Below are 18,397 nucleotides of genomic sequence, written 5' to 3' on the forward strand. Positions count from 1 at the left end.
GATGGTGGGCTGGGCACTGGGTCTGGCTGTGTTCTGGATCGGAGGAAGACACTCTCCAGACACCGGATGATTGCCTCCCTCCAGCACAGTCCAGTGGTGTCTGGGAGGTCGACAGGGTGGTAATAGTTGGCCCCAATCCAGAACAGGGAGTTCAGTGCAGCGTCGTCGAACGCAGTTAAAACGGCGAGCTGGCTGAACTCCACAGCATACTCCAAGAGGGAAAGGTCCTTGCGGGCGAGGGAGGTAAACTTAGCTGCTAGGGAATCCATGGGGAACACGGGGAAAAACAGAAAACAAACACTGTAAAAAACACGTAAAACAAACGGAGGGGGTCAAACGCAAATAAAGTATTTAAAGGTCTATTTAAAGTATTTAAAGGTCCAGTGTTCTGTCACAGTTGCCTACTGTGAGGAGCGAAGGAGCGAGGAGACGTGGGAGAATTCACGAAAAGGCAATCTTTAATAATCCATACACGGGAACAAGGAACACACACATAGCAACAGGGATGGACGATAGACACTGGACACTAGACATGGGAACACACAGGGCTTAAGTACTTAACTAAACGAGGGGATGACGAGACACACCTGGACTCAATGAAACACAATAGGAACAGGAATAAGAAAGAAAACCAAATATGGGCATGTAACACACAAGGGAAAACTAGGTCATGGGAAGTAAAACACAACATAGACAGTCCATCTTCCTGACACAAACCCGGAAAACAGTTCTCATCGCTTCCGCTTGTCAGAAAACGTGCTAACAGCCGAAATAAATAATAGCGATATCTATGGACTTTTAATCAGTTAAACTAGCTAGATGTTTTTATTATTGACATTTTATTAAATTTTTTTTAATATAAATGTTAGTGAAAAGAATGAAAATAAAAAACATTTTCGATATCATTCCGCATATGTGATGGACATTGATTATGATAATCTTTGGTATCTACTTTGAAGGCATCTTAAGTAAAACTGATCATATTTAACAAAGCATTTGCAAACCGCTTGAAACGGAAGCGGCGAGACCAGGTTAACAGAATACGTAAGTCTGTTGCACATAACCACTACTAGTGTGAGATTTATTTTGATTATTTTATATTATGTGTAAATTTAAATTAAGTGGGATAATCTGGTTTGTTTATGTATGTGACGTGATGGACAGGTTGGTGCGATGACATGCGCAGTGGATGTCATGTGAGACTGGGCTATTCGCGGGGAGTGTATCGATTGAGTAATACATGTGATGCGAGCTGTGAGTTGAATTCATTCCTGAGCTCTGACAAATAAAAGGCAGTAAAATTCCAGTTTTATTTGTATGCCTGCATTATTTTGACGGACCCATTTTCAAGAGACTGGAGTTTCCTCCTATGGTCTACAGCCCTCTAACATTTCTGGTGGCAGCGGGTTTGGACGACGTGCATGGCACATGAGTGAACTTTCTCTTCGACGGGTATAAAATGCGATGGATGTGGCATCACGACGGAAACTTTTATCGAGCGCAAGATTTCAGCTTTCTGTTATCCGTGACGTCTAACGTTACTTTGCTTTGTGTTTCAACTGTGGACACATTTGTTTGTGTGTTTTTCACAGCAGTGTCTGATCACAGGGGATTACAGCGTCGGTTGGACCAGGAACTTTAAAGAAACAGGACGACGTGAACTTCATAGGGTAATCCCTGTTTAATTTAATGGACTTTTTGGGACATTTTATTATCGTGGGATACTGTGACTTCTGAACTGTGAACTATAATGAGTGAAGCAGACTCAGCACGCGATTTGCCTGGCGCAAGTAGTTCACATGCAGTGCAGCGCTTTAATTGACATTTTCCGCCTATCTTTTTGGACAACGGGAAAGAAGATTTTCTCCACTGGTGCAGACGATTTGAAGTGACGGTGGAGGCTAGCGCTGATTTTGATAACGCCAGGTTAGCAAAGTTTTTGCCAACTTGACTTGGTAGTACTGCTTTTAACTACTGGGACAGTTTGCCTAGTGACATTAAGAAAGACTATAAACAAGTGAAAGAAAAAATTAAAGCTGTTTTTGGCAAACGAGTTTATCTGTCCACATTTCAAAGTTATGTCAATGCACGCACACGCCTGCCTGGCGAGGCTCTCCAAGTTTTCGCAGCAGAAATTAGTCATTTGGTGGATGAAGCTTTTCCCACATACGAGGCTAATGCAAAGGGGACTCTCTGGATCGTGCTTCTTGTTCAGACAATGCTCGAGGCGACAGGTCATCGGACGGCTACTCAAAGCGGTGGAGTCATCGGTCTCCAAGTCCTGGTCACGTGCATTTCCAGTCTCCTTCACGTGTTCATCAGCGCCAGGGAAACTATCAGTAGTTGACAATGAGGGCCAATTGCCAACTGCTGCTGACACCGGGCCCATTGGTAACGTTGTGGAACATCATGTGACTGCAGACACTGGTCAGGCCGTGACACAAAATGTGGCACTTGTCATCGAAGACACAATAGTCCATGCATTCATTGATACTGGTGCTGATGTTTCTCTTATCAGTGAAGATTTCAGAATGTCTACTCCTACCTTGCGTCAAAGACCCTTGGTGAAACAGTTTATACCTCTGACATACATTTCTGGTGACACTTTAGATTCAGTGGGTACATTGTCAGCGAATGTCACTCTGGGAAAGCGTACAGTGTCACATTAATTTCAAGTGATCAGAAATTGCTCAAAAGCTCTTGTACTTGGTTGGGACTTTTTGTCTATGCACAAAATTGTGATTAACATGCAGAACATGTCTTTTCAGCTAGGTGAGGACTCCATATCCTTTATGGGTGTAGATCAGCATTCTCTGAGACTTGTGGATGTGACAGTGTGTACCACTACGGTTGTTCCTGCTCTGTCAGAGGCTGTAATCACTGCAAAACTTGCATCATCCCATACAGGTTTGCAGCCAAATGGCTACACAGGTGTGTTTGAGCCTTACTATCGTGAAGACTCCAAGACAGGATTTGCATGGACTGTGACAAAAGCAGATAAGGGTTCAATTTATGTGAAGGTAGTCAATCCCTCTGCAGATGACATTTCTCTGTACTGTGGTACTCCAATTGATACTTTCCATTTCATTTCTGAGAGCGATCAGGATGGTTTTGTGTTAATTGAGAAAAGTGTGAACAATGTAAATGTTCAAAATGTGTTTGTGTCAAGTCAAGTGTCAATGCCCAAGTCACCTGTGCTGCCAGATCGCTCTAATACTGAGCTATCGGTGACACAGCAAAAGAGTCTGACAGATTTGCTAATCTCTTTTTCTGATGTTTTCAGTCAGCATGATCAGGACTACGGTAGAACCAGCTTGGTTACCCACAAAATCAGGACCATAGATGATACTCCCATTTCCCAGCGAGCGTACAGGACTTCTCCTGCTCTCAAGGCAGAAATTCACCATCAGGTAGAAAAACTCAAAGCAGAAGATATACTAGAGGATAGTGATAGTCCTTGGTCAAGTCCAATAGTAATGGTGAGAAAGAAAGACAATACCTACAGATTTTGTGTTGACTATCGCAAATTGAATTCTGTAACCATTACTGATGCACACACGCTACCTCGAGGGTCCTTAGGTCCTAGCGTCCTAAGGACGCTAGTCCTTAGAGGCTTGCATTGGACAAAGTGTGTCATATATTTGGACGGCATCATTTGTATGGGTAAAGATTTTGAGGATCACATCAAAAACCTCACAAACATTTTGACCAGGTTCAGGGAAGCAGGTCTCAAGCTTAACCCTGCAAAGTGTAATTTTTGCAAGGCGTCTGTAACGTACATGGGTCATGTTGTCTCAAAGGATGGGCTGTCTCTTGATCCAGCTCATAGCGAGAAAGTGAGATATTGGCCAACTTCAAAATCAGCTACTGAGGTGTGAGCATTTTTGGGCTTGTGTAGCTATTATAGGCGTTTCATTCGAGACTATGCCTTTAAGGCTCAACCTCTCAACAAACTAACCCACAAAGACGTGCGTTTTGAATGGCCCGATGAATATTCAGTAGCCTTTCAGCAACTAAAAGACGCTCTGACGTCTCTGTCTGTCATGGCATTCCCTCATTTTGATCAGCCATTTACATTGAGTACAGATGCGTCTAATAAAGCTATTGGTGCTGTCCTGTCTCAAATTCAAGATGGCAAAGAGTGAGTTGTTGCATACGCTAGTCACGTACTTACCTCGACTGAACAAAATTGGTCTACTTACGAGAAAGAACTGTGGCCAATAGTTTGGTCATTCAGACATTTTCGTCACTACTTGAGTAACTGCTCCTTTACAATTGTCACCGATCACAAACCTCTTGTTGGCCTGAGAAAATTGAACTTTGATATTGATCCCACGGGACGTAGAGGTCGGTGGGCTATGGAGCTTGATCCGTATGGATGGGTGATCATCCACAAAGATGGCAAGAGACATACTAATGCGGATGCCATGTCTCGTATTCCTGTAGATTCATCTACAACTCCGACACCTCGCACACAGACAGTATCCATTCAAACAGATGACTTGCCTCTCACTTCTCAGACTGCTGTTTTTGTTGGTGCCAATGGTACAGAAAGTCAGCCTAAGGTGAAGTCACAAATTTGTCTGACCGAATGTAAAATCGATGATGGTTCGTCTGAGTCTACTGTGCAGATGCTGTGTACATCTTTGGGTGATGAGGAAAAGAACATTGCATACTATCAGAAAACAGATGCTTTGCTCTCACAGGTCTATAATTGGGTTGAAAATGAAAAGAGACCTAATCTTAGACAAGTAAAGGGGAAATTGAGACAACTTTGGTGGCAGGTTCCCCGTATGGTGTTGAAGGGTGGAGTCTTGTGTCGTTCAGCCTGTAGTGCTCCAGGTAAACCCCAAACTTATCAGGTTGTCATTCCTGATGTTCTCATTCAGGACATGTTACACTATTTACATGGTGATCCATGTTCTGGACACTACAGTGCTGAACGTACACTGAAGAGAGCTCAGAGTTTGTGTTTTTGGCCAGGAATGAGAAGTGCCATTGAACAGCATTGTGAGTCATGTGACACTTGTGAATCTCGGAAAAAACCTGTTCCTCAGCGAAGGGCACCTCTCCAATCTATTAGTGCTGTACGACCTTTTCAGTTTGTGTGTACTGATATCACAGAACTGCCTGTCACGTCCAGCGGTAATAGGTATGTGTTGGTGGTGCAAGATCACTTTACTAAATACGTCAACACATATCCTATGGTGGACCAAACAGCCAGTACAGTGGCACGGTTGTTGTGTGACCAGTACATACCTGAACATGGTGTTCCAGAGGAATTGTTCTCTGATCAGGGACGTCAGTATGAGTCAGAGATTTTACAGGACATCTGTAAGAGATTAAACATCAGTAAAAAGAGAACCACACCTTACCACTCTCGTGGTAACGGAATGGTAGAACGGTTCAATAGAACATTAAAGGATCAGTTAGCGAAGGTTCTTTTTCATAGTGGTGGTGAATGGGACCAGTACTTATCTGCAGTTGTACTGTCAATTAATGCTACACCTCATTCTAGCACTGGGTACTCACCATTCTTCTTGGCCCATGGTCGTGAACCTCGTTTACCGGCACACATGTACCTTGATTCTCCATCAGATACAGCTGTGGACACTCCGCAGACTTATGATTCAGCTCTAGTCAATCGTATGGAAACTGTGTTTCGAGAAGTGCTTAACAATAGTGCAGATCAGAGACTTTTAAGCATGAGTACTACTTTAATAGGTATGAGAAATTCAGACCTTTTAACTTTAATGTAGTGGTTTTCAAACCTGTCCTGGAGGACTCCCAAGCTAGCACTCCACGTTTCATGTCTCCCTTATCACTCTAATAATGAGCTGATAAGTTGAATCGGGTGTGTTAGATGAGGGACACAACATGTGAAGTGCTGGGGGTCCTCCAGGACAGGTTTGAAAAGCTCTGCTTTAATGTACTTTAGAGTAAAACTTTAAGTAAAACTTAAGTGTGTAAATAAAACTGTACTGCCTTTTCATACACTTTAAGTGGCCTTTAATTTCATTAATATTATATTATCTGCAGGTAAATTTTTAAAATATATATATTTTTATAAAATATACATTTTTATAAATGTTATATTTATATTTTTTAAATGCACATTTAACACAATTAAGCACACTCATTAGACATATTGGAGAACTCATGTTTCATTTACTATATGTATCAACACAATAGCTGATATTCAGTTAGAGCAGTTAGGCAATTGAGTTTGATCAAGGTTGGAGCTAAACTCTGCAGGAAAGTGGACCTTCAGGACCAGAGTTGAGAACCTCTGCACTAGAGTTTCTGACCTCTAGGCTCTACAGTAGAGGTCCTAGAGTCTATGGGGATTAAAAAAGGTATCCAAATTTGACTTACCAATGTAAAACGCTGAGTTTTCTGCTTTTGCAAAGTCATCAATATAAGATATGCCAAGCGGTGTGACTGGTGTCTCTCCAATTCCTCTGAGAGCGTTACCCAAGAACACATAGATCCACATACTAGATCCAGTGTCCTTCACATAATCTAGGGTTAAAATGGTAGAAATCAGTATGTGTTTTTGATCATCTTGGCCAACTCCGTTTTGCAAGATCTTTGAAAGAAAACAACTTTTTTTTACCATGAGTAGTAAATTACACACTGACATTTAACACTTGTTCAAATCCTGAAAGCTAAATGAGTTATTCTTCTTTAAAGCCTATCAGGCAATGGGGTACTTTAAATGAGAAGTGGTTACCTGTTCCAGTGTTGTTAGACGACTGAATGTGTGCATTTGAGTAATTGTTTGGAACCATGGGATACTGACAAGGAGATATACTGACAGTCTTATTTAGAAAGCCTTGCATTACTGTGTCATACTCGTACCTGAAGGAGTATAACCGACACACAGAGAAAGAAACATGAGCAGCTTTGTAACAAATAAGAAACTAAGCTAAATGTGGAGAGATAACATGTACAGTATATACTGTATGAACCCACTGCCTCATGAAAAAGTGTGGTAGTCCAGTGAGAGCTGAGCCAATGGCCATGAGGAAGCAACCCATCCCTATGAGTCGCGGCCTGTGTAGTCTTGCCCCAAAATGACTAACCACTGCCAGAAAGAGCAGGTTACCTACAGAAAAGCATTCAGAGATCAATCAGTCAATAAAGAAATTAAAATTCACAAAACATGCAAGCATATTTGTTTATGTTAACATGGAACAGACAAACCATGGTCAATTCACTGATCGTTCATCGCAAAGCAGGCTCATTGGAAAAAGCATGCCTGTGGCAACATTTCCATTTTAGCTGGCTTCTGCAAGTTTTGAGTTATTTTATTGTTACTCGTGTTTCACAGGACTTGTACTCGAGTGATCTGCATCGCAAGTGCAATGCTGTATCTGGTGATCTGCCTCTGTAATAATAATTTATGAGAAAATGGATAAAATATTATGTTTTTTTTTATGCCACTAGTGTTCTCTTCAGTTGCAAATGGCAGAAAATTTTATAGTATACATAGGTACTTTTTTGGAGTTTTACTAAATATAGGTAGTGGCCAATTCTTCTAATGAGTCTACGTTGGTATTTTGTACAAAAACTTACTGTATAAAAAAATTGCTCTAATCAGATTGCTCGAAGGCAAAGCAACTACTAGGAATGTTTTACAACATTTCAGTTTTGGTTGTAGTTAGATAATGTTGCAGTAAAACCACATCTAAAATAAAGTAACCAAAATAAAACATCTTAAAAACATTTAAATAGATTTAGGGTTTCTTCACAAGTGGTGGAGTCCATATAACATAAGTATGGCCAAGCAGAAGTGGATCTGTGCCCTCTGATTCTCCATCACACATCCAGCTCAGTGTCAGATTGACACTGTGGTGCAGGCATGGCCAAGGTTACATCTGTTCACCTTTCCCCCAATCTCTCTGCTTCTGGGCGTTCTAGAGAGGGTTCCTCAGGACGGAATATGCCTGCTACTAGTAGCTCGGTTCAGGTTTGGTTTGTGGATCTAGTGTCTCTCCTGGAAGGCTCTCCCTGGGAAATTCCAACCAGGAGGGACCTCCTCTCTTAGGCCCCTGAAGGGTACCAGCTCGTACACTCTGGTCTTTCAACTGAGATTCTCCCTGGGAAATTCCAAAAAGGAGGGGCCTCCTCTCCCAGGCAACCAGGAGTGACCTCCTCTCCCAGGCCCCTGAAGGGTACCAGCTCGTACACTCTGGTCTTTCAACTGAGATTCTCCCTGGGAAATTCCAAAAAGGAGGGGCCTCCTCTCCCAGGCAACCAGGAGTGACCTCCTCTCCCAGGCCCCTGAAGGGTACCAGCTCGTACACTCTGGTCTTTCAACTGAGATTCTCCCTGGGAAATTCCAAAAAGGAGGGACCTCCTCTCCCAGGCAACCAGGAGTGTGCTCTTAAAGTGAAGTGAAGTGACGTATGGCCAAGTATGGTGTCCCATACTCGGAATTTGCATTTAACCCATCCAAGTGCACAGACACAGCAGTGAACACACACCCGGAGCAGTGGGCAGCCATGTGCTGCGGCACCCGGGGAGCAGTTGGGGATTCGGTGGGTCTCACCTCATTCGTGGTATTGAGGGTGGAAGAGAACACTGGTTATTCAGTAACCCTGAGACTCGAACCAGCAACCTTTGGGTTACAAGTCCGACTCTCTAACCATTAGGCCACGACTGCCCCATTAAGTTGCATCTCTTTGCATCATGGTGTGAAGGACGTCATCTGAATCCATTACTGAAATTCCTACAAAAGTGTCTCTCAGCAGGGCTGACCCCTGCCATCCTGAAAGTGTATCCTGTTTACCTTGTATCCTGTTTCTTGCACAGGGTTTTGTAGGGGTTGACAGATGCCTCCTTTGAGCCCACGGAGTCAGCCTCTGAGAAGCTCCTGACTCTTATGCTATAGTCACACTAGACTTACACACTAGACATTAGGCAAAATTTCTTTGGACACTGCAACGGTCATGATATGACGTCACACTCAGCAATGTCTTTTTTAAAAACTTAAATTCAACACATAACAAATAATCATAAATCTAAAATGTAGAAACTTAGAATCTATTACAGTTTCCTGCAGCACTGCAGTTTTAAATGTATGTTCTTTTAATTCAGCTACGGGGTCATGCTGTGACGAATCAATCTTCTATTGGTCACACATTAACTTCTCTTAAGATGGTAGGGGACTTGCAGACCCTTTCAGTAGCCCCCTCCTCCTCCTCCTCCTCCTCCTCCTCACTTGACTTTGCCCCTGGACTGGTCAAGGTGATATTGCACCATAGGCCGGATTAAGTTCCGAAGTTGCCATCATCCACACTGCCTCCCATTATTCTTCAAGTGTGGTCCCCTCCACCATTCAAAATGCATGAGCAGGAAAAGCTGAATTAGTTATGTCCAGCCCGGGCCTTTTAGTCCACGACTCAGGCCAGTTACGTAAAACCGATCAACACTTTGTCTGTTTTGGGGGGCACAACCAAGGTTCTGCTGACCCCCAAACAGACTACTGTATATCGCATTGGGTTTCAGATGCACTTTCACTTGCCTATGAGACACACCATATTGCTTCACCTCTAGGTGTCAGACCCCACTCTACTCATAGTGTGGCTGCTTCAAAGGTGTTATTAAGAGGGTCTCTCTGTGTGCAAGTGATGTGTGTGTGTGCGTCAATGAAAGCAGCGTAGCCTACTGCATATAGTTTTACTTTAGCAACAAACCCAAGCCCGACCCGAAGATATTTTTTAAACATTAACCCGAACCTGAAGAGTATTTAGGGACCCACTGGGCTCAGGTCGTGTAGGAGACCTCTACTGAGAAGGGAAAGAGACGCTAAGTTGCAGTGCCATACCTCAAGTGCGCCTACACAGCTACTTCAGACAAAATAATCTTGTGACGCTGTTTGCAGGTGGCATTTTATGGGCGCAGTTAGGTGCTACATTATGGTCACCTGACTTCATGTCCAATGGAATTGGTGCATGTGTACACGTGACTCAGATACTGGTTCATGCTGAAAACCTGTTTCCATAGTGTTAAGATCAAGATGGCGCCGGGAATGGGAATTACTTCAACGAAAGTTGGTGTTCAGATGTAACAACACTGAAAAAGATATGCTGTCCTAATTTAGTGGCACTCTTCATAAACTGTAAACCTTTCTACTTGCCGTGGCAGTTTTCCTCTTTCATTCTTGCAAATTCCTCCAGATGAGTGTGTGAGCAACTGCTAGCAGAACAAATAACTGAAATGGAGCAAAGGTACCCAGACTCTCTTTTAATCATTCTTGGAGATTTTAACAAAGCAAATTTTTCCTGTGAACTGCAAAAAATACAGACAGCACTTTACATGTCTCACCAGAGACAGTAATATGTTGGATCACTGTGCCACCACAATAAAGGATGCATATCACTCTGTCCCACGGGGAGCATTTGGGCTCTCTGATCACTGTCTAGTTCATCTCATACCAACCTACCAGCAGAAACTGAAATCAGCTAAACCTGTATTAAGGACTGTTAAAAGATGGACTAATGAAGCAGAGCAGGATTTACAAGCCTGTTTTGACTGCACTGATTGGAGTGTTTTTGAAGCTGCAGCCACCAATCTGGATGAGCTCACAGATACTGTAACTTCATATATCAGTTTCTGTGAGGATATGTGCATTCCTACCAGGATATTCCTGTCATTCAATATTTGATAAACCGTGGTTTACAGGGAAACTCAAACAGCTTCGTCATGCCAAGGAGGATGCTTACAGAAGTGGGGATAAAATCTTGCATAACCAGGCCAGAAACAGACTAACAGAGGAGATCAGAGTGGCTACAAAAATCTACTCTGAAAAGCTGAGAAAAAAACCCCAACAACCTGGCATCAGTATGGACTGGTCTGAGGAATATCACCAAGTACAAGACACCACCCCCGCAGTCTGTGGAGAATCAACAACTGGCTGACGATTTGAATGTGATTTACTGCCTGTTTGAAAAGCCCAGGCTCACACCCCTCTGCTCAGCACTTCACACATTCCCCCCTGCAACCCCCCTCCCTCCCTCTCCTACCATTCAATCTGCGCTTAAGGTCTGTGTACAGGACATGAACCAGGTCTTCAGAAAGCAGAAGACAAAGAAACATTCAGGCCAAGATGGTGTTTCACCTGCCTGTTTGAAAGTCTGTGCTGACCAACTGGCCCCCATACACAGATCTTCAACAGATCACTGGAGCTGTGTGTGGTCCCCTCCTGCTTCAAACACTCCACTATCATTCCGGTCCCCAAAATCACTGGATCACATCTCGCTCTCACGTCTGTGGTCATGAAGTCGTTTGAAAGACTTGTGTTGGCCTATCAGAAAGACATCACTGGACCCTTGCTGGATCCTCTTCAGTTTGCGTACAGAGCAAACAGTTCTGTGGATGATGCAGTCAACATCGGACTGCATTATATTCTGTGACATCTTGATAGACCTGGTACTTACACAAGGATCTTGTTTGAAGACCTCAGTTTGGCCTTCAGTACCATCATGCCTGACATTCTTTCAGCCAAACTGACCCAGCTCTCCGTGTCCACCCCAATCTGTCAGTGGATCACCAGCTTCCTGACAGACAGGCAGCAGCTAGTGAGGCTGGGTAAACTCACATCCAGGACTCTCATGATCAGCACTGGCACCTCAGGGATGTGTACTCTCCTTTCTGCTCTTCTCCCTGTATACGAACAAATGCACTGCAAAAGACCCCTCTGTCAAGCTCCTGAAATTTGCAGATGACACTACCATCATTGGCATCATACACAACAGAGACGCGTCTGCTTACAGACAGGAGGTTAAAGAGCTGGCTGTCTGGTGCAGTCACAACAACCTGGAGCTCAACATGCTCAGAAAAGTGGAAATGATTGTGGACTTCAGGAGAAACCCCCCTGCACTCCCCCCACTCACCATCATGGACAGCACTGTGGCTGCAGTATATACATTCTGGTTCCTGGGCACCACCATCTCTCAAGACCTGAAGTGCGACACTCACATAGACTCCATTGCTAAAAATGCCCAGCAGAGGTTGTACTTCCTTTGACAATTGAGGAAATTCAACATGCCACAGGAGCTGCTGAAACAGTACTACTTGGCCATCATTGAGTCCATCCTGTGTTCATTCATAACTGTCTGGTTTGGTTCAGTTACCAAATCAGACATCAAGAGACTTCAACGGACAGTCAGGACTGCTGAGAAGGTTATTGATTCCCCCCATCCCAACCTCCAAGATCTTTACACCTTCAGATTGAGGAAACGGGTTGGTAAAATCACGTTGAACCCCACACACCCAGCCCGCTCTCTATTTCAACTGTTGCCCTCTGGTCGGTGCTACAAAGCAGAGTTTTTTTGCTTTTTCCTGCAGGCTATATTCAGCCTGAAAAATTAAAACTTTCATAACTATACATTGTCCATTATAAATTACACATTAATACATAGCCAAAATTACTGAGAGGAGGTGCTCTATTAACGATAGAGGAGTGAAAATAACTGCACAATTTGTCTTCTGCAACAAAAATACAAAGAGTGCAAATGATTCACAAACTACACACAAAATGAGAGAGAAATATACAGAGTGCAACAGAAAAAAATAGTGAAAATTATCTTTATGAACTATATAGGAATTATTTACATAATATACATAAGATAAATGGATCGATCCGCTGGCTGTATCTGTATCGGAATCATTTCGCCTAGCGACGTGAAGACATAAATTCCAGTGCTTTATCCAATATGTACCGCTGTTTCATCCTTGTTTTTGGTTTGTTTTATGTCAAAGTACTCAGTCGTGTGTTTTTCTGGGCTTTTTCAGAGAGTTCTCTCATGCAAATATGTTATTTTGTGTTTTTCATGCACTTAGGACAGACTTTACTTTCACTTTGCATTTGTTCAAATTTACAATGAAAAATCCTAAATGGTGGTTCAAAAGACCAAAACCTATGTTTATTTTCTGACGAATCAATGTTGTCAAAATGTGATGACGTAATCACGGAGCCTCTGAATATCCAAATAAGACAAATGAGATATCTCAGAAAAGCGCTTTACAACACTTTTTAAAGAATTCAGACATGATTAGCGGTTCAAAAGTTATTAAATATTTAAGAACAATAGTTATTTTTAGCTGCGGGCGGCTGTCTCGTTCTTTGCGGGTTAATCAATAAAGTTTTTACCCCTTCAAGAGTGAGTGCTGCACCTTTTTGCAGACATCATCATATCTGATGAAGGCCTGGATAATGGCCGAAACGTCATTTTAATCAATAAAGTTGTCATCCCTTCAAGAGTGAGTGCTGCACCTTTTTCAGTTGACATTAATACATAGCATCAGAAAATTCTACATCTGTAAACTACATAAACTGTACACTTGTAAATAACATATCTGTACATTCATTAAAACAATTATATATGTTTTTCTCTATATTTCTACTTCTGCATTATATTGCATTATTTAATTCTCTGTTTTTCTTATATTAATGTTATATTTAATCTCTACTGTGTAATTCCAATGCATGTTTGCACTATGTCTGTACTTTCTTCTCCACTGGAAGCTCCTGTCACCAAGACAAACGGCTTGTGTGTGTAAACATACTTGCCAATAAAGCTCTTTCTGACTTCTGACTTCTAACTTCTGACTTAACTTTGGCACAGTGTCTCGTTCCCTTCTCAAGGAACTGGGTTACATACTTAACCCTGAGATGTTTATGCAATTATTGGGTAATTTTTGCTGAGGCATTTTTGGACCCTTATACAAACCCATCTCAAAACTTCCATCAATGAGGCCCACAACGGAGCTGGAAAGGTCAAATCTCCTCTCAATCTGAGTGATGGCGCTTTTCATGTAGGTCCCAGACAGAGTTTTGGAAAAGTAGGCGAAGGAAAGGGCCACAATAAAAATCTTGAAGAAAATATCAAATGGAAAGAGAATCAATGATTCAAACTAGTAAAAAATGTTTGGTGACATAAACATGGATTAGAATGACCACATACACATACACACACACATATATATATATATATATATATATATATAATTGCACACACACTCTGCTCCGGTCCAGAGACAGGATAGCATGGAGCGGATCACATGCGCGAGTCGGCGCAGACCACAAAATGTATCGGAGCTATTTGAATTCTACACAGAATGCTATATTTTATAGCAATATGGATGAGATTGTGGCTGGCATACCCTGTCAAATGTGGCTTTACGGAGCCCAACGGCTCTGAATGGCTCTAGCTCAAGCTGCGATATAAACGAACGCTATTGTCTATTTTAAAAAGGGGCGGGACTGCTTGATATGTCCCGCCCTGTCTTCCTGTTTCAGTTAAAATTACGTCAACACATAGAGTAACGCTGCGTGTTTCTAAGCATTTCAGGGGACCTTTAATCGCTGCCCTTCACCAGGCTCCTGACAGGAGTGGGTGTGTGAGAGGAGGGGTGCAGAAACAGCCAGGCGGCGTGTGATGAGGCACACCTGTTAAAAGCCGAGCACGCCTCTCCTCAAGAGACGGGTCTCTTCCCCCTGTGCATGCACGCTGGTGTCCTCGTGGGTCCAGGAGGGGAGCGTAGAGGGACTCCCACGCCGCCAGAGACGCGAGCTGTCGGACCTGCTGTCCGGAATGGAACCGCACCCGTGACACGGTCGACGAGCCAGGATGCCGGGCCGTTAGTCCCCTAGGAGCGTAGAGGGACTCCTGTGCCACCAGAGACACGAGCTGCTGGACTTTCTGTCCGGAATGGAACTGCACCCGTGACCCGGTCGATGGGCCTGGATTCGGGGCCGTTAATCTCCTGAAGCGCCGCGGACCAGGGAACATGAGCTGCTGTGATGAAGCCCCCTACCTGGAGCCCTCCTTTCTGAATACTGCCCTTCCTTCACAATTCCCCGCACAATGAAGACACCAGATCCCCTGTTTATTTTGGATACTATCTCCCCTTGGACACTTTATTCCCGTTTTGGACATTTTACGTTTTATTTTCTGTTAAATAAAAGCCTCTCCGATGCCTGACACCACACCCACTGTGTCTGTCGTTTGCTCCTCCCACCACTATATATATATATATATATATATATATATATATATATATATATATACACACACAAACACATACACACAAACACACTTGCATTTAGGAAAAAGCAAAGGTACCTTTAGACTGGAGCAACAGGGGTCCTTTGGGGCCTTTATTCCTGGAATGCAGGAATGGCTGGTCGGCTTACCATTGTCCTCTGCAGCAGGCTCAGACATGTTTCTGTCATGATATTATGTGATGATATTATGATATACATGATATGATAAAAAAAATATATATATATTTTTGTAGTTTTGGTATTTTTTTATTTTTGCTCTGATAATTTATTCAGCTCTGATGAAAAAACGTATAATTTATCAACTCTGATAAGTAATAATAATAATGTTTTCCACATTTATTTAATTAATGTAAGTTGTTTTGTCAATTATGTTCTTGTAATGAAGGTAAAAACCAACATAATTTTAATAATTTTCATGCTAAAAATTACAAATGTCATTTTTTCCAGAGACATTTTATTTAGTTTGAGTTTGGAAAGAAAGAAAGAAAGAAAGAAAGAAAGAAAGAAAGTAAGAAAAAAAAAGAAGCTTATATGATCCAAATCAAATCCAAGAGGTCTTGGATTTATCCAGTGTCTCAAATTTAAACACAGTTCAAACTTCATTCAGACTTTAAATAAATAAATACATGAATGAATGCAAGAATGAATGAACACATAGATAAATACACAATAACATACATAAATACACAAAACATAACTCACCTTATATTTAAAAAAAAATCAGAAAGACAAATATATATATATATATATATATATATATATGTATATCAAATAAAAATAAAATAGTTATGCAAAAACGAAACAAGGAAAAGCAAACCTCATTAAACAGAGAAAGCCTTTTTTCATGTGTTTGAATGACTTACTCTGATAATCCTCTCAGATCTAGTTCGGTTTAATTCTCCCCTCCCAATCAGAAACCCTTCAACCAGCCATTCAGAAGAAAATTGAAGTTATTGGTGGATCTGGGAAAGCAAAGGAACCAAGAGAAACAAATCATGTTCCAAAGTGTGTTGTACCTGACATGGGCAGAGGGAGTATCCTCCCTCTTGGAGAGAAGACGTGTTTCTGGGTCTCTGCATACGCCTGTGGTTTATTCTGAAAGCTCATACACACAAAAGGTCAGCACATTTCTATTCCAACAGCGTGCCAGCTCAAGGGACACCCACAGCTCAATGCATGCTGCTAAAAGAGACTGTTTTTGCTCCAAGAAAAGCTCAGAACCTGATATTTTACAGCCTTTATTCTCATATACACATATTTATTTTAAATAATTAATACATTTAAAAATAATTTATTCATTGTATTGTTTGTTTCCAAAAAAAGGGGGTACCAGTGGAAGTTTTGAATCACTTGGAAATCACTATAGAAAATAGCTGATAATTAACAAAAATATATAATAATGCATTCCAAAGATAATTTTAGTTTTTGGTTGCTTTAGATTTCCATCTGGATCAACTCATCTGACATAAATTAAGATAATTAATAGAGTTTAATGAATGCGTTATAAGTGACTTTATTATTCAAGGTTCATTGAAAGTGATACCAAGGAGCTTTTTTCATACTTCACTAAAACATTCTAAACACGCTTGACTTTTGGACTTTGCTCCAAAGCAGTTGGAACTCTGTATTTTGTATCCTCATTAAAAAGCTTTGAGAATGGTCTGAAACAGCAGGTAAACCCTACTGAGTCTCGGCAGGTCATGGCCCTGCTGCAGTATAGTTCTGTATAATTGTAATTTTGATTTCAGTTTTGGTTATTTCAGTAAAATTTTTAGACTCAATTGAAACGAGAAATGCTACATTGTCAACTAGTTGAAATAAAATATGTTTTTCTCTTTCTCTCTCTGTAAACTATAATAACCCTGAGCAGTGTGTGTGCAAATGGCCCAATCATCCAAGCAGCTTTGCTCTCATACAATTGAGGATTAAGATTTAACAATGGACACATTCCTGAAGAGAATTAGGATTTCTTTTTTTTTTTTTTCTTTTTTTATTAGTTTATAGGTTATATAACCTTTTTTTGTCTTCAAACACCAACATTTCTACTTTTCAATGATTATTCATTAGTTGGAGTCTGTGAAAGGATTATTTGTGGAAAAGAATAAATATAACCTATGTATATTGTTACACAAAGACCAATTGCAGCAAAAATGAGGTGAGCAGGATCTAATAAGCACTTATATCTCGTGACAGCTATAGGGTATGTTTACACAACAAAATGTACTGAAAACAGAAAAGTTTTTCCTTTGCGGTTTTGAACAGTTTTGCATACAGGTGACATTGTTGTCAAAACGATCCTCATTCACACAGATCCGTGAAAATGCGGAATTATTCATGCCAGGTCAGTAACTGATGATGTCATTTTGTAAAGAAGCACTATGTATCTGCGCACATAAGCATTTCTATAGACTAAACATGTAATAGCCTATGTGTGCGCATGACATGACCGTTTTCACTAATTCACATTTTTGACATTTACACAGAGACTACAACGGCAATATTTTCAAAAACGTGCACTTTGAAACACAGTTTCAAAAGTTGGTCAGACTAGTTCTTAAAACTCAGTCTTAACATGAAAGTTTATGCAACCGGATCCAAAAGATCTGAGATTGGTCATTTGAAACAGGAAAGTGCTAGTTACATGTATGCTAACGAAATACACACATATATATATATATATATATATATATATAATGTTAAATGATTTACAATTTTACATAATGAACCCAAAAGCTGTCAACAGTGTCAATATTTATCCTGCAATAGTTCAACTATTAATTTTTTAAATATGTGTCATGCTAGTCCTGTTACATTCTGAATGGGGTTGAATGTTACAAGGTTGAAGGTCAATTAAAAACTGCACAACTACATATTAAGTCAGTCCTGTGCTTTGTGCACAAAATATAGCGAAATATACGAAATCAGACATCAGAAGACTACAGAGAACGGTTCGGACTGCTGAAAGGATTATTGCTGCACCCCTGCCTACTCTCCAAGAACTGTATACATCCAGAGTGAGGAAAAGGGCTCAGAAAATCACTCTGGATCCATCACATCCAAGCCATCTCCTTTTTGAACTTTTGCCATCTGGTCGGCGCTTCAGAGCCGCAAATACCAGGACAGCCAGGCACAAGAACAGTTTCTTCCCCCAGTCAATCTACCTCATGAACAGTTAATGTTCTCCTATTGTGCAATTAAAGTACAGTATGTGCAATAACCTTATACTTATTTATCACCCTGAACCCTAGTACATCCCTACAACTTATTTTATTTTATTCTATTCCTATTCCATCTATAGCACACCTGTACATACAATTTATT

General features: G+C 41.3%; 1 protein-coding gene across 2 annotated transcripts in view; it reads right to left on the reverse strand.

Moving 5' to 3' along the window:
* The window catches only part of LOC107689719 (solute carrier organic anion transporter family member 1C1-like), a 29,864-nt gene extending 13,700 nt beyond the window's left edge, over positions 1-16,164 (reverse strand). The window contains exons 1-7 of one of the 2 annotated variants that reach the window (XM_016487848.1): positions 16,093-16,164; positions 15,940-15,995; positions 15,135-15,237; positions 13,740-13,881; positions 6,976-7,108; positions 6,734-6,861; positions 6,376-6,522 (exon numbers count right to left, since the gene is read on the reverse strand). In XM_016487848.1, coding sequence (XP_016343334.1) covers positions 6,376-6,522; positions 6,734-6,861; positions 6,976-7,108; positions 13,740-13,881; positions 15,135-15,233 — 649 coding nt within the window. In that variant the 5' untranslated portion in view covers positions 15,234-15,237; positions 15,940-15,995; positions 16,093-16,164. Of the gene's footprint in view, positions 1-6,375; positions 6,523-6,733; positions 6,862-6,975; positions 7,109-13,739; positions 13,882-15,134; positions 15,238-15,939; positions 16,041-16,092 lie in introns of those variants that run through there. The other variant, XM_016487849.1, reaches the window with a different exon arrangement.
* Positions 16,165-18,397: the final 2,233 nt, after the last annotated feature.

The sequence above is a fragment of the Sinocyclocheilus anshuiensis genome, unplaced genomic scaffold, assembly GCF_001515605.1.
Source record: "Sinocyclocheilus anshuiensis isolate Anshui unplaced genomic scaffold, SAMN03320099.WGS_v1.1 scaffold1014, whole genome shotgun sequence".
In the NCBI taxonomy this organism is placed as follows: domain Eukaryota; kingdom Metazoa; phylum Chordata; class Actinopteri; order Cypriniformes; family Cyprinidae; genus Sinocyclocheilus; species Sinocyclocheilus anshuiensis.